Genomic DNA, 23,130 nt, shown 5'->3' with positions numbered 1-23,130 from the left:
TGCCGCATTCCCCAGGTCAAGCCACTTTTGAACCAGAAACAGCGGCAGAAGCGCCTGACCTGAGCTACAGAGAAGCAGCACTGGACTGTTGCTCAGTGGTCCAAAGTACTTTTTTCGGATGAAAGCAAATTCTGCATGTCATTCGGAAATCAAGGTGCCAGAGTCTGGAGGAAGACTGGGGAGAAGGAAATGCCAAAATGCCAGAAGTCCAGTGTCAAGTACCCACAGTCAGTGATGGTCTGGGGTGCCGTGTCAGCTGCTGGTGTTGGTCCACTGTGTTTTATCAAGGGCAGGGTCAATGCAGCTAGCTATCAGGAGATTTTGGAGCACTTCATGCTTCCATCTGCTGAAAAGCTTTATGGAGATGAAGATTTCATTTTTCAGCACGACCTGGCACCTGCTCACAGTGCCGAAATCACTGGTAAATGGTTTACTGATCATGGTATCACTGTGCTCAATTGGCCTGCCAACTCTCCTGACCTGAACCCCATAGAGAATCTGTGGGATATTGTGAAGAGAACGTTGAGAGACTCAAGACCCAACACTCTGGATGAGCTAAAGGCCGCTATCGAAGCATCCTGGGCCTCCATAAGACCTCAGCAGTGCCACAGGCTGATTGCCTCCATGCCACGCCGTATTGAAGCATTTCTGCAAAAGGATTCCCGACCAAGTATTGAGTGCATAACTGTACATGATTATTTGAAGGTTGACGTTTTTTGTATTAAAAACACTTTTCTTTTATTGGTTGGATGAAATATGCTAATTTTGTGAGATAGGAATTTTGGGTTTTCATGAGCTGTATGCCAAAATCATCCGTATTAAGACAATAAAAGACCTGAAATATTTCAGTTAGTGTGCAATGAATCTAAAATATATGAATGTTAAATTTTCATCATGACATTATGGAAAATAATGAACTTTATCACAATATGCTAATATTTTGAGAAGGACCTGTATGTCCTTTAACCTGTGAGTCCAACCGCTGCCAGGCTGCAATTCTGTTCAAGAATCGTGTCCAGCTTGTGATTCTGCTCTCTTAACATTCCAGTCTGAGTGTTGATCATTCTACAGTCTCCATCTAACATCGCAGGCAGCTTTGGAACACTTTGAACAGCCACCTGCGTTTTGTAAATCACTCGATAAGCCAGGTAACCACCAACTCCAAAAAGCAGAAATCCTGTTATCAAAAGTCCAAATATGTACACATTTTCTACGCGACCGACATCGTAGTCAGGTACACAATCTTCCACTGCTGCCAAGAATCCATTGTGTATCCAGAGAACGTCCCGTCTGGACAAGAGGGTCTCCTTTACCCTGTCTTCCCGTCGAAAAAATATTTGATCAATTACGTTGAGAGTCCACCTGACCAATCCATAATTTACAAGTTTGGAGGATATGCAAAGCGACGCTCTGAGAAAAATACAGACAAAAAGCAGGAGCAGGGATCAGCAGGGAGGGAGAGAGAACACGTGTGTCTTCCACCAAGAGCAATAGTGGAAAAAAAAAAAAAGAAAGTAAGCTGAAATGTTATCTGAGAACAGTAAACCTGAAAACTGGCACCCTACCCAGGGATTTAAAAGCTTTTTGTGTTAACCCTGGACTGTCTGTCATTCACCTCACTAGATGATGATTGCTTGTAAGAAAAATTGTAATTGTAATTCAAAACACTAAAATTCGAAACAAGATGCCATTTGTTATTCTTATTAAGCAGTGCAGTGAGTGTGTAAATCTAATTGTTCTCAGCATGATTAGTCCGTGTTTTATTCACAAGAGGAAAAATGCACTAGAGTAATGTAGCTGTCAAAACATTGTTCTGAGAACATAGCTTTAATACTCACTACAAGACTAAGATACGTTGTGGATGGAAAGGCACTTACAATAGTCAGATGCCATCTAGAGTCAAATGTTCTCTGCTTTATTTTGCTGTTGAAGCTAATTATCATGGGTAAACACGAAGGAAGAATGTTTACAGTGGGCAGTTATTGATTTTTTGACACAGACTTAAAAACCATTTGTTATGTGATCAACTTTAGGCTCACAAACAACACCTGCAGAACCACTTTGGTTAACTGGCTACTGACTCCATGCTTGAGGCAACTGTAATAGCCTATGCATAACCTGCATTCACTCTTGCCTCAATTTGGGTCATTCTATCTATTAAATCCAAGGCTCAAACTGTTTCATTGTCCCAGAATGGATGATTTGTGAGGAGAAATATGTCATCTTTGCCTGTTTATTTCCACAGAGATTACCCAGGTTTGCTGCATTATTTATTTATTTATTTTTTTGTAGCAAAAGGGCTCCCTAAATCCTTTTTCCATTTTGCCAATAACCAGTTCACACATCTGTTTGATATAGTACTATTAGAATGTTTTTTTTGTCAAGAAAACATTTTGTTCTGTGATTTCCCTGTGATTTCCCTACAGTTCCATTATATCAACAACGTCATTAACATTCAGTTTTTAGTGCGTAAGTAATGTTTCATTTATTCAGAGGAAGTGTGTATTAAAATTACTTATCTACTTTATAAACGAGTGGAGATGCAGATTTGTATTTAGTAATTTGTCATAATTTCACATTTTTCCTTTTGATTTTTGACTCTAATATAAAATATTTGGCCTTGAAGACAATATTATAGAAATATCATGATGTGTCTTAAAAAAGGTAAACAAAACATAAAAATAAGCGCACATAAACTTGGTTTAAATATAGCATAACGTTTATGGGTCCCAATTACTCTGCTGATCATACTGAGTGAAAATGTCTCAGCATGAAATGATTTAAAGATCAATACCACATTTTAGAAAGTCCAATACAGCAGAATTAGATGGCCTCAGCTGTCGTCTTGTGTGAATTATGAAATAACATGCCTCTAGGCACAGCCATGGAAAGGTCCTCCTCCTCCCAGAGAAAAGCAAGACACCCACACTAAAATCTACACCACCCACACCACACAAATTACCACCTGGATTTCAGTGAGCAAAGAGCTAGAGTGATTTATGCGTTTCATAAAAAAAAAAACGTTATCTACACCTAACGTACGCTATGAGGAGCTTCTCATTCTTACACATCCTGTGATTGTCAATCCTTCTGTTTCAGGAGGATCAGATTATAGGTTTTGCTCTCTAAGGCAACAGTCTAAAAAGTTTACATTTATTGATTCAGACTCATTAAATCTAGTGTATATTCTACAAGCTTGTAGGGGTGATCCCAGTGAGCCTTAAACCTGATTTCAACATCAAAGTTTGAGGTAGACCTTATTTAGTCAGTGATACATCTATTCATTATTCGGCATTATTACAACCTGTATATTTTCTAGGTTTAGACCAGCAGTCTGCAACCTGTGGCTCCTTAGATCTTCCACAATGACTCTTAATAGCTTTGTCTAAAAATGATAAAGAACCAACTAATGTTATTACATATGGATATAATAACAAATGCAGGTTTTAGCAGGTTTTCAGTTTCTTTATGGAATAATTGTGTTGAATTTCAATAACAGAATGACACTGAGTACCAGTAATATTCTTTTAGATCTATTTTTCTTGGAAACTATGTGCTTTTTTGTAAATTTTTCACAAATATCACAATCCCGTAGAAGAAAATCTTTCCATCCTTTTTATGCAAAGGTGTTTTTGTTTTTCTTAAAGGGGACCTATAATGCAAAATTCACTTTTTGATCGTTTTTATACTTCTATTCTGGTTTTTAATGCTTCTACAAACAATCCAAACCTTTTTGGGTATAAATGAATGCTTTATTTTTTTAGAAACACGTGGTTTTAAAAGCTGTGCAATTGTGATGTCACAATTACACTGGCACCTTGCAACGTTACCTGAGTCCCACCCCTGACTAGCAACTGAAGCGGAGCTCCACCCATTTGATTTTCAGTAAAGAATCACGTCTCACCGGCTGGTTTTACCTTACATGCACTTCACAATGGCTACCCTCAAAAGGCAGATGTTTTGTTGCTGGCTGCAAAGACCCACATGAGATGATTCGTGGTGTTGAGGTAAAATAATTCCACCAGATATCATAATACAGCCTCAACACCCCAGTCCGGATGTCGTGAGAAAGAACAGATGAAGAGCAGGAAATTAAGATTAACACAGGTTTAATTTGGTAGATAATAAGTCCATTGATCTCCAATGCAAAAAGGAATACAAACAGAATAACACAAAGAAAGACAATTACCTAAGGCCTTAAGGAGAGAGCTCGGGTTTCAGCAAAGCATGGCTGTCTTTACCGAGATGTGTGCCTCATCACAGATGCCAGAACATCTTATACCATCTACTTCAAAACTTACTGACTGAGCCTCCCCTTTATGCAGTCTGGCGCTGTAAATCAGCCAAGCCCCCCTTGTGGGTATTTTATTATCTATACCATGCCCAAAAGTCGACATTTATTGTTTTACTGCCCATACAGCCAGCATTTACTGCTTGAAGCTGTTGAGAACTTCCTAACCTCTGTTTCACCCTTGTTCCAACCTGACTCCTGCTGTGACCCTGTGACTTCTCTCCTCAAGGCTCACACATGTTAAATCTCAGTTTTATGTTCCCACATGCAAACTAAACACATATATGAAACTGAATGATTTTAATTCTCAACAGTGGCTTCGTTTATTTTTGAGGGCAATGTTCCAGTCACATTGCCAAAGACAGAACTAGTTTGCGTGAATCACTTCACCACAGACTGCTTTGAGAACTCACATCAGTACACGACAAGATTTGTAGAAAGACTTAGACTGAAGAAAAATTCAGTCCCTACTGTTCACGGCAAATCTGCAGATGACAGAAATGTAAGTACTTATTGAGTCTAAGTTTCGGTTTTGTTTTTGTATAACTAATTTGCATAAAAGTGACAGAGCCCCAAAACAGCTCATTCTCAAAGGAGCTCAAAAAAGGAAAACTGAGAAGGATAAATCTCATTATCTGAGAATTATTTTGTGGGAAAAAATGTAATTTATATGTTTTGTATAGCCCGTAAACCTATCCCAAATTTAAGGAAGTATATAGGAAGTATAATTGGTCACCTTTAAAATGTAACACCTAAAAACAGAAGAAAAATAGTAGGTCTTTAAAAATGACAATTTTTCTGTAGTAGACATCTATCAAAAAGTTGCCTTTTTTTAAATCGTCATGTAACATCTGCTTCTCTGAACGAGTTTTAATGAGGCGGACTGAGGGCAGAAATGTCTCTTTGGATTATAAAAGTTGAGGAAGCCTGATTTAGTCCAAGCACAACTGTCTGGTCTAAAAGTGGTCTAATCTTAGACTTAATATTATTATTTGTAAAGTCCACAAAAGTCTGTAAAGAATGCAAAAAATGTCAGGAAGCATACCCCAAAACCACTTATTTTTTGCGGAACTAGTGGCCTTTAGTTTTGTCTTTTTTTTTATGTAGCCAGACAGGTAATGGGGTGGAGAGGGAGACGGAGGTGACATGCAGCAATGGTCTCCAGGGCCGGGACTCGAACCAGGACAGCTGCGTCGAGGACTGAAGCCTCTGTATATGGGTTTCACACGCTACTGCTATGCCACTTAAACACACCGTCATTTGACTTTGGAAATAATATCCAAATTGAGAAAAATTTTAAATATGACAAGATATTTACACATTTACACCTTACTGATAGATGGAAACATGCAATTTAATCTAAAATGTTGTTAATGCTATTATTCCACACAGACCACGAAAAATACAAATCTACACAGAGAGGACGAGGTGCTCATAAAATGTCACAGAGACAGATGACTGGTCCCATAGTAAGAGCTGCTTATATTTTTCAAAACCCAAGAAACTGTACTTTAGAGATTTCTCTATTATATTGCAGTTTAGACAACACTCATTCTTTATGAATGGAGAGAAAACATTATTCTGTCTGATCTTCAAAGAGACACTAATCAGCATTTATATAAATAAACATGAGGTCAGGACTGTGAGAATGAGCATCACAAGTTAAAAAAACACGAATGTTCATGTTTAAGCTCTCTCTGCTTTAGTTCTTACAAAATAATCTTTCCTCACAACATTTCATCGAAAGACAAGAGAGAGACAATTCAATGTAATTTCTATTTGGTCTTGGTTGTTCCTCAACATCATAAACTGTCAGAACTGGGTGTTCCAAGAGGACAAGGATCCCATAGACAAATCAAAACTGTCTTTCAAGTTGACAAAAGAGGCTAACATGAAGCTGGAATAGGCTCGGCCTCAACCCTGTCTAAAACCCAGGTCTGTGTCAGGAAATCAAACGCTTTAAATGAGCTTTAATAAGAGCTTCTGATAAGATGTCAAATATCCAGCCAGAATTAAGTCTGAGGATTGTTCGGGGCTACAAAAAGTGTGTGGTTGAGCTGCATCTTAGTAAGGGACATTTGATAAAACATCAATAGTACAGTTCAACAAACAATCGCTAAACAAAGGAGAACTAACTAAAATTTATGGTCTATTATTATTTCACTCTGAAAAAGGATTGTGCGTGACATGAAGATTCATTTTACTCAAACTGTAAAGCGCGTCAAACATTTTCCTTGCTAAGACTGATCATGTTGGTGGCTATATGCAACATTAATTTATCTAAGTTATCATGGTAATGAGCCATCTTCTCAAAGATCCTAAACCTGCTGACTCAAACATATGTTTTGCATCTATTTATCCTGCAGTAAAATACTTGAGTTACTCTTTTTTTATTTGATTATTTCTGTTCTTTGTGAAATGTTCGCATTGTGATGGGAATTCTATAAATACATGTTTACTGTTGGTAAAATAATACAGCTAACACTGCTGCGTGGTTAACTACTGAATAAGAAAATCCATTAAATTGGAATTGAGTGCATTAAGCAGAAATATTGTTTTTTTCTCCATTTCTCAGCTTGGTTCATTTTCTCTCATAAATCTTCACATATGGTGAGCAGGTTGATATTAGTGAATAAAACCACCTAATGACTCCGAATGACAAACAGTTGCAAGGCTTATTTTCAGACATGCAACATTTTATGCTAATAGGGTAATCTGAAAGAACAGCCCATCAGATACTAATGCATAAACATCCCCACCTGTTCTGATCTTGGTCAGGATGAGGCTGTGCGGGCTTGATGAAATGCACAGCTGTGTCTGATGCAGCTGGAGGATCCTACCCATGTTACATCAGCTCGAAGCTGAATATCTTTACTCTCCAAATGAGGGAACAAGAGCAGTTGGATGCTTTTTTTTCACTGCAATATTTATAGACCAGTTTCCTGAACTACTAATTGTTCCAGACGTGTTCTGATGACAGCAGTGAAACTCATCTGCATGGCTGCGCTTGGCAGAGATTACATCTGAGGCTAAAGAGAATAAGTCAGATATCACAGTCTGGAGGTTTTCTGCTGATTTTAGCCAGAGATGTTCAGCCCAGGTGGTTGAACAGCCATGAACTCTTTCAGGCAGGCAGGTGGGGACGACATTTTTATTGATAAACAGAAACTAAAACCACAGGGCTATCAGAATCAGAATCAGAATCAGAAAAGCTTTATTGCCAAGTACGTTTTTGGACATACAAGGAATTTGTTTTGGCGTAGTCAGTGCAATACAATACAATAGGCTGAAATCAACCAAAGCAAGGCAAATGCTCACACTAATATATGAAAATAAGCAATAAGTGTTAATTAAAGTTGGAGATTGAACCACTAACACCTGTCCGTGTAAGTTGTAACGTAAATATACATTTACTTACCTGGTACTCTGTAGATTTTTCTAAAATGTGTCAGACATTTTTTAAATATTTGCATGGAGTTTACGAATTAGCCCTGATAGTCCTTCGGTTAGGATTTAACCAAACTTGCACAATATTGTCAAAAGTATTTGTCTGCCTACTTTTACATGAACTTTGATAACATCTTGTTCTTAAGCTATAATGTCTGATTTGTTGATGGACCCACCATTGCCAGTGATAGCAACTTTAACTATTTTGTAAACAAGGTCTCTGTTTTAATTCATCCCAGAGGTGTTCAAAAAGGTTGAGGTCAGGACTCTGTGCAGACCAGTCAAGTTTCTCCACACCAAACCTTATACACGTGCAGGCATAAAAGTGATTGGAACACCAGATTGCATTGATTTGGTGGTGTAACCCAATGCTTTTGGCAACATAGTGTATGTAAACTGAAATACTACAATTTTTTGAGACAGCACCTAAATTTAAATATTTTTCACTGAAATAATAGTTTTTCTCTCAAAGTTTACCACAGAGAAAATCTTAGTAACAGCTTTGTTTTTTTGGGGTTTTTTTTGGATTAAGTATAACAATCTAAAACTGATGAAATCCTTAGTAAAATAAAAAACAAATAGACCTAGAAGTTTATTTTTTAAACTATTCATCCATTCATTTTCTACACCCACTTCCTCTGTACTGGGTTGCGGGGGAGCTGGTGCACGGTCTACTGGCGAGAGGCAGGGTCCACCCTGGACAGGTCACCAGTCCATCACAGGGCAACACAGAGACACACAATCATGCACACACATTCACACCTAAGGGTAACTGAGAGTGACCAATTAACCTAACAGTCATGGTTTTCGACTGTGGGAGGAAGTTGGAGTACCCGGTGAGAACTCACTCTTGGATGGGGAGAGCATGCAAACTCCATGCAGAAAGACCCCTGGTCGGGAGTCGAACCCAGGACCTTCTTGCTGCAAGGCAACAGTGCCACCATGCAGCCGTTTTTAAAACCAATTTAGTAAACAATTAATCTATAAATTCATCTATTTATTTATTTGTTTTTATTCTTGTTTTTGTCAGTTCTGGTTTCTTACACATCAGCACGTTTTAAAAAAATTATAAAATTTGTTTTTCTTTTGATTTGTGCTTCATCATAGATGTGTATATTTTCATAGCAGTGAAATTTCAAATATGCTGAATGCCTGGTATTCGACAAAGAAAGGAAATTCACATCATTTTATATGTTATTTGACAGTTTTTTATTAAATTTGTTTGAATTTCCAATGAAAATCCTTACATCGAAACATTTAGACAAAGTTACTGTTTGTGTTAATCAAATTTTGTTTGGACTGTTGTTCTTGGTGATAGAGTAGAGAAAAATACAAATTTCAAAAATTAAATATGAACAGAGGTCTGAAACTGACAAAATAAAAAACAACAAATACATATAAAAACATAAAATAGACCAGTTGAAGCCAGTTTAATAATTCAGTTATTTTATCTTTGAAATTAAGCTTTACTGTAACTTTATATAATTTTTCAACTCCCTTTAAGTGATGAAACCTGTTAAAACACCATTTTTTACATCTGAGAGCAGTCGTGCTTCAGAGCTGATCAACATGTAGATGTAAAGAGATTTCTTAATGCAATGTAAATATCACTTTATATTTATTTCATCAGAACTCCTCTCAGAAAAATGTGATTTGAGCTCATTTATTTGTGGTGGAGATGCAGACGGACCACTCTGCAGCTGAAAAAATGGGGTTTTAACTATCAGCACACGAGGACCAGGGCTACCTTCTGATTATGGGTTTGATTATTTATCAGGGTTCATTGGTATCTGTCAATATATAGGCTGGATTTGTATTTTAATGAAGCTGGGAGGTGACCTGAATGATCTGCATTCAGGTTATTTGACCTGGGTATTAAGATAAATCTTTATTCTGTGGTAAAACATTGACGGGAGATTCTTTGATTATCCATCCCAGTTAATCAAAAAAACATCTCAAATGTATCAAACCAATCTAATGTTGGTCTTCCTTCTTCTTCACCCTTCTCCTCTTCCCTACAGGAAGATATCCAACTCCTGGCTGAGCACTGGCTGGTTCACAATGACCATTGCTCTGGAGCTCTGCGATCGGATCAATGTGTACGGCATGGTAGCCCCGGACTTCTGCAGGTGAGACCGTGGAGCTGAATGTAAATGACAATTTTCCAGCCAAGAACCATCTCTAAGAGTGTTTTCAGGCTATGCTGCTTTGCAGTCACAGCAGCACAAATGCCTGATAAGAAAGATTTAAACAGTTTCTAAAAAGAAGAATAGACACCCGGTAAAACATTTTGTGACAGCAGATGTTTGTGGAAATCTAATACCTATAATACCTTGCCCATAATTACCCTGTCTGATGCAGTTTTTCACATTTTGTCACCTCACATTTCAATGTAGAGGTGACAATGGAGGTTATGTAATAGATCAACACATAGTCATGCATAATTGTGGAACAGTGGAAGGAAAAGTAAATGTGGTCTAAAAACCTTTTTTACAAGACAAATTTCTAAACTGTGATGTGCATTTGTATTTAGACCTATGGAGTCTATCCTTTAGAGAAGCACCTGCCCCTGCAATTACAGCTGCAAGTAAGCAAGCGTTTTACATCCTGCGCCACCGCAGCGCCCATTAATCTTAATGCTCAGTCAGATTGGATGGAGAGTGTCTGTGAGCATAAATTTTCAAGTCCAGTCAAAGATTTTCTGTTAAACTTAGGCGTGGACTTTGACTGGGCCATTCTAACACATTAATATACTCTGATATTTTCCACTCCACTATAGCTCTGGCTGTACCTGAAACTCTGGCTCAGTCTCAAGTCCTTTGCAACCTCTAACAGGTTTTCTTCCAGGATCGCCCCGTATTTGGCTCTATTCATCTTCCCATCAACTCTGATCTGCTTCTCTGTCACTGCTGATGAAAAGCATCTCCACCACATGATGCAGCCACCACCATGTTTTACAGGCAGTATTTTGTACAAAAAGTTCCACTTTAAGCTCATCTAACCAGAGAGCCTTCATCTACACATTTGCTGGTCCCCTGCATGTCTTATAAAAAACTTGAACTTCCTACAGCTTTCTTCTTGCCATTCTTCCAGAAAGACTCTGCAGCTCCTCCAGAGTTACCTTGGCTCCCTTGGGGGTATTAAATTGAGTAGAAATGCGCCCTGCCAATTTAGAAATTAGGGATGCACCAATATAAAAATGTTGGGCCAATATCAATATCCGATTTAATATTGCTGTTAAGGCTGATAGTCAATATAATATATATTATTATATATGGAAATAAACATTGGTTATTTATATCAGCCTAGTTTTACTAATCAGAACGATATCTGAATGTTAAAAAATGACCAACATTGGCCAATATCGTGTTGATAGCAATATATCGTCATTCCCTATAAAAAAAGTTAGCATGTTGGGTATGGCGGTGACACAGGGTTAAAATGCGTGAGCCATATTCAAAGGCTTCAGTCCTCGATGCAGCCCTTTTTGTTGGTCTATCAAATAAAATCACAATAAAACACGCTGAAGACTCTGGCTCAAATTCAATTCAATTCATTTTACTTATACGGCGCCAATTTACAACATGTCTCTTTCAATTTATTACAGATTCCAAGGCAAATACACATGTTCCAATTGATCCTAGTTATCAAACAATGCAGGGAGATACAGTTTATTATCAAATTGGTTAAAAAGGTTTTCTATCTAAGAAAACCCAGCAGATTGCATCGAGTCAGTGACTTGCAGCATTCACTCCTCCTGGACGAGAATGTAGCGACAGTGGACAGTCGGTTGCATTTAGTCATCGACTTTGCAGCAGCACTGAGCATGCATGTTTTAAATGAAAACCTGCTAAATACAGAATTTCTTTTGTTTGAGTTAAACCATCTAGAAAATGTTCAGCCCACCTGGATAAACCTTTTTCTGTTCTCTCTTTGTTTAACTAGACTTAAGGCTTTTGTGCTGTTACATTTCAGTTAATTTCTGAGCCACTCAGCATCCCCCCAGCAACCTGAAATGTTTCATTGACTGTAGTGTGGCGTCATTAAAACTATCCAGTTATTGGCCGCCACTCAATGAATTATCAGCTGCTGAGGGAGGCAAAGGACACAGTGATCAGGAATGTAAATTAAGAAAAAAATTAAAGCTGCATTTATGTTGTTTTTAAAAGAGAACAGCCAAGTTTTTATTATCTCTCATGCATTAAGCTCTATTCCTAATGTAGTAGGAAATGTAGTTTTCAAATATAAAGAATCATGGTGGATATGCAGCATAACAGTAGGATCTTTACTTATATGACTTGTTTCACAATATCTCTTTAAGAACAGATTTAGAGAAAGATGTTACCTTTGCTTGAGTTCAGTGTAACACACACAGTATCTCGGATTATTAAATGATAACAGTGCTGTGGCCTTTTAAAGCAGCAGCAAGGAATAAATGTCAATTATTTGGTACATTGAGGTATTTTAAGTTATGTAAAATCTAAGACTGATAAAAATCTAAGGTCAGATAATAAATAATGTAATATTTTTTTTTTATCTGTTGAGAACCTTCCTTCAGTTATATACTGATGCTGGCCATCCTTTATCCACTCAAGTATTTGATCATGTAACGCTGATTAGATTTTTAAGTCATTCTAAATTTATATTGGTCCTCTTAATCGTTTAAGATCATCAGAGCTGCCTGTAATTGTCTTTCTAGTGGAGTTTCTTTAAAATCTTTATGCCTCTCAACCCGTTAAGCCCGATTGAGCTGTGTGTGTTGTGTTTGATTTCATTTGTTTTGTTTAAACATAAATACATCAGACATAGTAACAGTTGCAATAGAGCTTCCACTTGAAAAATATTCTTTTATGTCTTACCTTTACACAGGTAACATATGTTTGCATGTTGACCTTCCAACTGTGGATCTGTACTTCATTTATTTAAGGGATGTAATTTCAGGTGGAAATTGCTACTAAAAGCCTTAGGGTTTATGACGATACAAAAAATAGACAATTTGTTTTTACTATCATTTAAAATGTAACAACTCACAACTTAAAATTAAAGACTTTGCATTCTTGAATTTGCTATTTGAGAAGTTTGTAATGCCAGAGGCAAAAAAAAAAACATTTGCAATGGTTTTATGGCATGACCTAAAGCATAAAAGCAGTTAATGCATTATTTGTTAAATGTATATTACTGAAAAGTTTAAACTTCTGTCTGAAAGAAAACTAGACTAAAGACTAATTTTACCATTGAAGAAGCATTAAAGTATAAGAGAAAATAAAAAAATGAAGGATTATGCAATGGCATACTCATACTGACATTTTGACAAAAACAACCTTTAATTAGAGTACATTTATTCAGTGGGGTAAAAAAAAATCCCACGTAAAGAAATAATTGGTTTTTATGTATGATTATTTCCCCCCAAAATTATTGCCAAGTTTCCTTCAAAACATATATAACTGAAGCATTTTTTAAAAATGTATACTTCACCATTTTAGGTTGATCAGTTTTAATTATTAATCCCAACTTCCTGTTTTCTCATGTTATAAATATGATGTAACCAGAGGCCCATTTGTCTCGGCTACTCTTCATAGTGGGAATGACAACAGAACATGTTATTCAAGTAACGTACTAATTGAATTATCAGCTGCTGAGAGAGTCAAAGGGCATAGTGGTCGAGAATCTAAATCATGAGAAAAATTGAAGCTGCATTTATGTTGAACAGCACTGTTTTTATGTGTGTTAATCCTTATTGGTCAAAGGAAGTCAGCCTTTCATCTAAACTTGGATCTAAGATCAGAGCAAAATGTTTACATTTTAATTTTCATTTTTATTGAAACACTGTCTAATGAGGCTGAACGAGGAACCATGTTTATACTGACACCATTGAAACTTAGAAGGATGGTAGAGAAGTAAAATAATAATAATTATCCTCAAAACTTGATTGGTGGAGACCTTCAGCAAGAAGACTGGCATCTTGGAGTCTCCATGACAACCATCAGGCTCTATTTACATACCAACTAGATGTGTGGGAGGGATGGCGAACAAACAGTGTAGGTGGGTGTGGTGTGAAACATTGAAGGAAATGCGAAAAGCACCTCATGCCCGCTTAAGTATGGTGGTGGATGTGTGATGCTGTGGGCCTGTTTTTGTTCCAGAGGTTGTGGGAATCTAAACAGAGTGATTTTAAAATCGAGAAGAGATTTACCCTACACAAAATCAACCTCATTCCATGGCCATATTAGCTGCCAGACCTAAGCCGAAAACATGTGTGTCGGCTCCAACCATCAGAAATATTATGGCAGAAACCTAAGTGCTCCAAAACTGTAGGGTTGCCTGCAAATGTGCCAGATGTAACGTTTGAAAAAAAAATTTTCACCCCAACACCAAAAAGAAGCCCTGAAATCGGTTGAAGCATAACATCTGAATTGATTGTGAAGCTTTATACATATCTTCACAGGGGTGCCTGTCAGGATGGGGTTTTGGATCGGACCAAAGTGCAGACAAGAGCTTGGCAGCCGCATCTTAGTAATTCTTTAGTTTATTCTCAAAAGGTCAAAAACGTAACAAAACACTGCAGGTACTCATGGCACAACGTAGCATAGGTTTCCAAGCGAAGCATAAACAAAGCATAGTCATGGTAGGGAACGAGGTTGTGACGAACACAAGGAACCAGCGACGAACAAAGATACCAAATCAACTAATATACTGTGGGATAACAAAGGCAGGTAATCAAAGGAACAGGGAACAGGTGTGACAAGGAGACAGAGAAACGAATACAAAGGCTGAGCATGGGAAAAGGACTAATAAGAATAACCAGAAAACACAGACTAAGCAAAACTATAAGCAAGATAATTAATCAGAGGAAGCATAAGAAAACTAGAATAACCATGAACTAAAGTAAACAGAGAAACTAGAGGGAACAACAATAACCTTAGACCCAACAAAGAACCCATTAAGAAAACCTGAATACCAAAGTAAACAAACCTAACCACACAGACTGAATAGACTGGAAAGGAAACTAATAAACAAGAGTGCAAGGAACAAATGACCAAAACATAAAAAACACAAGGATACTAAGAGAGAGAATTAAACTAGAGAATGCAAGGAAGACAATGACCTACAATAATTACAATTACAATAATACTAATAAAAAAACCATACTAAGTAATAAGGAAACACTAGGAGGGACTAGAAAACATGATGCAAAAACCAAGATAGAACAACTAAGCAAAGAATAAACAACAAAGCCACGAACAAAGTCCAAAATGTCACACTCTGACAGTGCCAATAAGTGAGAAAAGCACTGTTTTTAAAATAATGATCAATGCATCTGCATAAAGAAAATACCATAAACCCTTTCCCAAATACTCATCTGGTCACAGGTGGTAACAGGCAGGATTCAACATGCATCAAAGAAATGTGGATAATCTTCTCAGCAGTTGTGACATTTGTCTGCTTATGACACAAACAGTCCAGACTCAGGTCTTCTCTGGGAACCAACCTCGTTTGCAAAGTTTACTGATCTCGTTTACAGCTCACGTCCCATTCATCTCAATGAGTCGTTTAATTGGAGCGTTACATTGAACAAGCAACAAACCTTATTAGATTTCTCAATAAAAGAGAACAAACTGTTAAATGTTCAGCATATCCTCGACCCTGGCCCAGATCGATTAAAGAGTTTTTTTCTTTTTGTTATTATTTAAAGGTCCGCGAGCAAATTCAATCTCGACAGATAAGAAGGAATGCTGCTTCATTTCTTTGCAAGATTACTTGCAGATTCTCAGCGGTCCATCGTAGTTCTCATGACAACTGAGATGTGCAGATTTTACAGCTTTTCCTCTGATACATCAAATCCAGTCAATTTAATGCAAATTCCTTGAAAAGCGAACAGAATAAAACCAAACAAGACATTGTTTCTCCAGGAAAATTCAACTAATTAGTGTTAAAAAATATATACATATACAGGGGTTGGACAATGAAACTGAAACACCTGGTTTTAGACCACAATAATTTATTAGTATGGTGTAGGGCCTCCTTTTGCGGCCAATACAGCGTCAATTCGTCTTGGGAATGACATATACAAGTCCTGCACAGTGGTCAGAGGGATTTTAAGCCATTCTTCTTGCAGGATAGTGGCCAGGTCACTACGTGATACTGGTGGAGGAAAACGTTTCCTGACTCGCTCCTCCAAAACACCCCAAAGTGGCTCAATAATATTTAGATCTGGTGACTGTGCAGGCCATGGTAGATGTTCAACTTCACTTTCATGTTCATCAAACCAATCTTTCACCAGTCTTGCTGCGCATTGTCATCCTGATATACGGCACCGCCTTCAGGATACAATGTTTGAACCATTGGATGCACATGGTCCTCAAGAATGGTTCGGTAGTCCTTGGCAGTGACGCGCCCATCTAGCACAAGTATTGGGCCAAGGGAATACCATGATATGGCAGCCCAAACCATCACTGATCCACCCCCATGCTTCACTCTGGGCATGCAACAGTCTGGGTGGTACGCTTCTTTGGAGCTTCTCCACACCGTAACTCTCCCGGATGTGGGGAAAACCGTAAAAGTGGACTCATCAGAGAACAATTCATGTTTCACATTGTCCACAGCCCAAGATTTGTGCTCCTTGCACCATTGAAACCGACGTTTGGCATTGGCATGAGTGACCAAAGGTTTGGCTATAGCAGCCAGGCCGTGTATATTGACCCTGTGGAGCTCCCGACGGACAGTTCTGGTGGAAACAGGAGAGTTGAGGTGCACATTTAATTCTGCCGTGATTTGGGCAGCCGTGGTTTTATGTTTTTTGGATACAATCCGGGTTAGCACCAGAACATCCCTTTCAGACAGCTTCCTCTTGCGTCCACAGTTAATCCTGTTGGATGTGGTTCGTCCTTCTTGGTGGTATGCTGACATTACCCTGGATACCGTGGCTCTTGATACATCACAAAGACTTGCTGTCTTGGTCACAGATGCGCCAGCAAGACGTGCACCAACAATTTGTCCTCTTTTGAACTCTGGTATGTCACCCATAATGTTGTGTGCATTTCAATATTTTGAGCAAAACTGTGCTCTTACCCTGCTAATTGAACCTTCACACTCTGCTCTTACTGGTGCAATGTGCAATCAATGAAGACTGGCTACCAGGCTGGTCCAATTTAGCCATGAAACCTCACACACTAAAATGACAGGTGTTTCAGTTTCATTGTCCAACCCCTGTATATAAAACATAACGATAAACTGATAAAATTTCTGCAATGTTATAATGTACATAATCTTAACAGCAATTCAGCACTTTATATAGTAGTATATAGTGTAGCAGAGATAGTAGTACCAGCTCCTGTGACCCAGCATGGATAAGTGGGTACGGACGACGGATGGATTCTCTTCCCCACAATAGTCTTGTTTCTATTCGTTAACAACAAATCTGGGCAATGTTCGTCATAGTTGTTCCTTGTTTTAGCCATCCTGACTACATTTCCTTGGATGACGTTAGCTTTTTGAACATTCAACTACCTAAACATTTGTTTTTGTCAATACAGTGACATAAAATATCTTTCATTTAAATGATTAATCTCAATGACTAATTAACTCCAAAAAGTTAATTTCTTCTCAGCCAAATGTGAAATGTATTACAGATTTAAGTTTAAACAAATGCCAGGTTCTTGTGATGTAAATAAATGTGTTCATGACAAATCATTTCAAAAGAGTTACCGTGTGCAGTTGAGCTCAAAATGATTCATACCCCTGGCAGATTTAGATGTAAAATCATTTTTAAAGTAATGAAGAAGTTGGTTCATTATATTAAAACTGGCATCTCTGACGTAAAAAGAGTATCAAATCTAAAAAAAAGTCTGGTCTTATTTACATTTTATTTGAAAATGTATTTACACCCTTGTCAAAAATCAGTTGAAACATCTTTATTGGCATTACAGCAATCAAACCCTTCTTATAATTGATAACCAAATTTTTGCATGCTTCCTCTGGTATTTTGATGATTTATCTTTGGTGATGAACTAAAGGTCTTTGAGGTAGGAAAGCCTCCTTGCAATCACCATAATCTTTAGCTACTTTCACAAATTCTCAGATACAAGTCCAGTACTCTGGCCAATCCGCTCCTAAACAATATTACTTCCAGTTAAAGGGAACATGTTAGTTAATTTAAAAGATTACTTCAAACCTAAATCTGCCAGGGGTTTGAAGAATTTTGGGATTAAATTAATTGTAGGCTTATTTCATAATCAGTTCAACTATTGTAGTACATTTTCTTTCTTTACTGCCAGCGTCAATGCTGAGACTGGACAGTGAAAACAGTCCAGTGTCAGACGTAATGTGAGCTGCATTCACCACTGAGAAAATAAAGCCCAGCCACTTTTAACCAAACATTTTCAACCTAATCCTGTCTGTTTCATAGGATAACAGAAGCAGGGTTTGTGAAGAGATGGAAGCAGTGAATACTTGATACCTGAATTGAAAAGATAATTTGCCTTAAAGTCTCTCAAGTGCTGCACTCGTCAAAGAAACCCATTCCTATAAGCAAAGACCACAAACAGAGGCCATTTTTTAACAAAAATAAAACCTTGAATGTGGAAACAATTGTTCCCATACTGACTTCACAAACACAAACACGCTCCTTCACTTGCTGCTGAAGCATTTTGAGATGTGAATGTAGTTATCTTGACAGCTAGATCAGTTTACAAGATCAGTCCTGCAGTTTAAAACACGTAGATCCTCGGTTTTGAGGGATGAGGACTGGTTACAGACTCAGAGTCGCTTGTAGACTCACAGAGAGACACGATCCGATGAGAGAAAAACTGATGACTATATGAATACATAATATATATATATATATATATATATATATATATATATCAGGAGCCTGATGAATAAATTATGATAAATGACTATATGGGCATGACTGATGTTGCTGAAAATGCTGAAATTCAGAAACTGATGAAATGCCTCATGAATATTTAAAAAGAACCTGACTGATCTGCCTTCAGAAAACAACAATATAATAATCTAAATGGTGTAGAGTCATTTGAGAAACATCAAGCCCAACTTTATTACCACTCAGTTCAACTGAAAACCCACTAGTTATTATGGAAGAGGAAATTTGGAATAACTGGTGTCTCCGTTTAAAATTTAAGGCAAAGCTAATTTACTTCCATTGCACTATTCATACACAGTATAATTCAAAGTGCTTTACATTAAAGACAAGCAATATAGCAAAAGAATAACAATGTTCCATAATAAGAAAGGAATAATAAAATGCTAATTTAAAAGAAATAGAAAGATATGATAAGAAGAAACTGATAAATTTGTGTTTGGCCTTTATGGGAAAGCTGCTAAAAACAGTAACAATTTCAGTCCAGATTTTAAAGCACCAACATACTCTGCACCTTTTAGATTTCTTGGGAGTTGTTTTCAGAGGATCACAGAAGCTAAATGCTGCCTTAATTTCATGTGTTCTGGGAACACAACCTGACTGGTCTACATGGTTCATACCTGACCAGCAACTCTGAAATGTAGTTAGGCCCAAGATCATTCAGTGCTTTATAGATCAGTAACAATGTTTAAAAATCTATTCTTTCACAAGCCGGTAGCATGTAGAAACTGATTAATCATGGCCCAAGAAGGGAGCCTTGAGGAACCCCAAGTGATTTTCGTTCCCTCAGATTTGTAGCTGTCAAACAACGCATACTGCCAAATACGAACCAGTTTAGCAGACAATCCCAGAGGTTTTTAATCCATCACTGTTAAGAAGTACAAGTTGTATTTGCCAAGTCAGCACATTTTTATTAGGAATGTATAATAGAAATCTATCTAAGATAAGAAAAAAAAATTGTCAAAACTGCTTTAAGTTGTAACTATGCGCTTGTGAATTTTAATATACAAGTTTAAATTAAGTTGCTGTTTTTAAGAACTTTTTTTATTTTCTTATTTCAGGTTTGGATGAAAATGCCACTCTTAAATATGAACCTAATTTAATTCATCTGTTCAGCAAATAAATTAAAGGCAACTATCCTTCTTCACCTTGGAATGAAAAATGCTTCATGATATCACATAAAACTCATTTAAATTCTCCTAAAATTCTCCTTTTTCTGTCTGCAGGGAGCCTCAGCACCAGTCTATCCCCTATCACTACTACGAGCCACGGGGCCCGGACGAGTGTGCAATGTACATTTCTCATGAGCGTGGCAAACGCGGCAGCCACCACCGCTTCATCACGGAAAAGCGAGTGTTCGCCAACTGGGCAAGGATGTTTGACATCCACTTCTATCAGCCGAACTGGAGCCCCCCGCCTCTCCCAGCCAACCGGACACTGGTGGGAACGGCCCCTGCAGAGCTGCAGGGGCTGTTCCCTCCGTGACTACGTGACTGCTGATGGGCTGAAGATGTGCTTTTAGAGATCCATCTCAGAAGGACAAAGGACACCTGCACTGATTGTCGACTAGACCCTTAAATCCCATGATCGGAAATGATGCAGAAAAACGGATAGTACTGCATGGATGAGGAGTGCCTTTACTGCAGCCCCAGACAGCGTTTTGTTAATGGAGGGACATGATTCAGCTCAGAGTTGTTTGAAAACCTCCTTGTGTGAAGTTCAACATGAAGGCAGGATCCTCAAACACTCTGAAAGCATGCATGCAGTGTATTACTGTGGGCCCTGCTGGTGTTTGTGCATATGTGAGTGTGTTCACCAGAGGGATCACAGAAGACACAGATTGGAGGTTGGTCTCCCTGTAAAGGCTGGTGGATGAAAGATCCAAGCAGAACAGAGACACATGCTCCTAAGCTATAGTGCCTTGCAAAAGTTTTCATACCCCTCAAACCACAAGCCTCAATTTCTTAATATTATTTGTAGGAAATTATCAAGCAGTACCTGATTGTGAAGTGGTAGGAAAATTATACAAGTTTGATTTTTTTTAATAATTAAAAGTGTGGAGTGTGCATATGTATTCATCCTGTTTCACTCTGATAACCCTAAATAAAATCACGTGCAACAAACAGCCCTCAGAAGTCACCTAAATAGGAAAAGATGTGCACTGTTTAATTTCAGTATAAATCCAGCTGTCTGGAGGCCTCAGAGGTTTGGTATAGAACATTAGTGAACAAACAGCATCATAAAGACCAAGGAACACAGCAGACAGGTCAGAGTCAGAGTTAGGTTTTAAAACAATCTTCCAACATCTCACAGAGCGCCATTCAATCTATCGTCTGGAAACGGAAAAAGTATGGCATGACTGTAAACCTACCAATCCACGGAAGTCTGCATAAAATGTCAGGCCAGGGGCCCATGGTGACTCTGAAGGAGCTGCAGAGATGCACAGCTTGGCTGGGAGAATTTGTTCACTGGACAACATTTGGTCATGCAGTCTATAATTCTGGCCTCCATGGAAAAGTTGTTTGAAGAAAGCCACAGTAAAAAAAAAAAAAGTTATAAGAAGTTTGCCACAAGACATATAGGGGACAGAGGTCAGAGTGTCAGATGATACCATCATTTACAAACTTTTTGGCCCACATGCAAAACTCTGTGTGCCGCAGAAAACTAACACTGAATATCACCTTGAACACACCGTCCCTACTTTGAAACATGGTGGTGGCAAGATCATGATGTGGGATACTTTTTTTTTATCAGCAGGGGCAGACAGGGAGGAGAAAACCTGTTAAAAGCTATAAGGGGCTTAAAGCCGCGGAAGAAATCAGCAGAACTGATTTAGATCCAAGCATGCTGGCCTAGTCAAAGCCAGACCTAAGTTTAATTTAGCAACTGTCACAAGATATATAAACTGATGCTCAGACATGCTCCACTATCCAAGCTAACTAAACTTGAGCTATTGTGCGAAGAAGAATGGGCAGAAAGTTTAGTATCTAGATGTGCAAAGCTGGTAGAGACACATCCTAGAAGACCTGCAGCTGTAACTGAAGTGAATTGTGCTTCAAACCATGTATCCTTTTTCTTCCATTTCACAGTTTTGCTCTACTTTGTGTTTTTATCATAAAATCTCATGTTAAACATCTAGGTTTTTAATATAAGACAAGGTGAATAAGTTCTGGGAGTATAAATACTTTTGCAAGGCACTCTACCTAAAATCTATCAGCATAGCAACAAATTGCCAATATATAAGTGGTGTTAATTTGACATTTTGAAAATGTAAATCGCTATTTCAAATGTAAAGAATTGTATCTGTTTTTTAAACATTGTGGAAGTCACACTGTATGAGGTCCTGTTCGTCTCATGCAACAAAAGGCTCAATCCCTTTCAAAGCAGTTAAATAAATCATGTCCCTGACTTTCATCTGTGCTGCCTTCTAGATGTGTGCTTTGTGAGCTCGTCCAAGTCAAACTTTGCACTGCTGCAGACCCAGGATGATTGACAGTTGTGGAACAGTGGCTGGGATGTTTTATCTCGTGGGAGCACTTCTTTTATATGTTTATATCATAAGTCTTTGTTGGCTCCTGTCAGCAGCTAATAGTGTAATTCATTTAACTACAAGCTGGATTTCCATGTATAAGCTCAGCCATGTCACACAAGACAAGCATGAGATGAAGATCGAGAGCAGAGGTGCAGCAGGAGCATCCATCCTGCAGTATTCATCTGCTCCAGCTTCCCCGAGCCTAAATAACCTGACAGAGGTATGACAGTTTAGAAAAACACCAGTTTTCTTTTTTTTTTTTTTTTGTTAAACTAAGTGTGTGATCTGTCAATCTCTTGCTTTGGATTGATTTTTATGGACTATATGTGAACTCCCCCTCATCTCCTCTCCTTCTTCATGAATAAAATCCGGTTGTCAGTCAGGAAAAAAGAAGACGTGGTTTTTTTAACGTTACTTGCTGGTCCTAAATCCCTGTCGATTTTGTCTGGATCTCTGTAACATAAGAAATGGGCTGACAGATGCTCTTGGTCATGACTCACACAGCATGATTGCCTCTCAAAACTCCTAATCAGGTGTAGGCATGTTCAAAGTGTTCCTGACTAAACTGCAGTGAATACAGTTCTCTGCAAAAGTGTTAAGACACCTTGGACTTTTTAACATTTTGTCACATTACAAATACATATTTATTGTATTTAGTTAGTATTTTTGTTGAGCATAATTGTGAAGTGGAAGCAAAAGGATACAGTAATTTCAGTTTTTCTTAGATCTGGACTTTGACTGGACCATTCCAAAACATGAGCATGTTTGGACTGAAACCATTTAACCTTAGGTCTGGCTGTATGTTTAGAGTCATTGTCCTGCTGGAAAGTAAACCTCTCCCCTGGTCTCAAGTCTGTTACAGCCTCTAACAGGTTTTTTTTCCCACAATTATCGTTTTTATTTTCATCCATCCTCCTGTCAACTCTGTGGCAAACAAAGTATTTTTTTAACCTTTATCTTCTTGCTACTCTTCCATAAGGC

The 23,130-nt window shown here is 38.0% G+C and overlaps 1 protein-coding gene across 1 annotated transcript in view; it reads left to right on the top strand.

Annotated features, from left to right (window-relative positions):
• The window catches only part of st6galnac5a (ST6 (alpha-N-acetyl-neuraminyl-2,3-beta-galactosyl-1,3)-N-acetylgalactosaminide alpha-2,6-sialyltransferase 5a), an 87,956-nt gene extending 67,214 nt beyond the window's left edge, over window positions 1-20,742 (top strand). Inside the window, exons 4-5 of the mRNA XM_047369511.1 lie at window positions 9,760-9,867; window positions 19,844-20,742. Of these exons, the coding sequence (XP_047225467.1) occupies window positions 9,760-9,867; window positions 19,844-20,102 (367 nt within the window). The 3' untranslated portion in view covers window positions 20,103-20,742. The remainder of the gene's footprint in view (window positions 1-9,759; window positions 9,868-19,843) is intronic.
• Window positions 20,743-23,130: the final 2,388 nt, after the last annotated feature.

The sequence above is a fragment of the Girardinichthys multiradiatus genome, chromosome 6, assembly GCF_021462225.1.
Source record: "Girardinichthys multiradiatus isolate DD_20200921_A chromosome 6, DD_fGirMul_XY1, whole genome shotgun sequence".
Classification (NCBI taxonomy): Eukaryota; Metazoa; Chordata; class Actinopteri; order Cyprinodontiformes; family Goodeidae; genus Girardinichthys; species Girardinichthys multiradiatus.
Note: the sequence above shows the minus strand (reverse complement) of the source record. Positions and strands in the feature narration are given on the sequence as shown.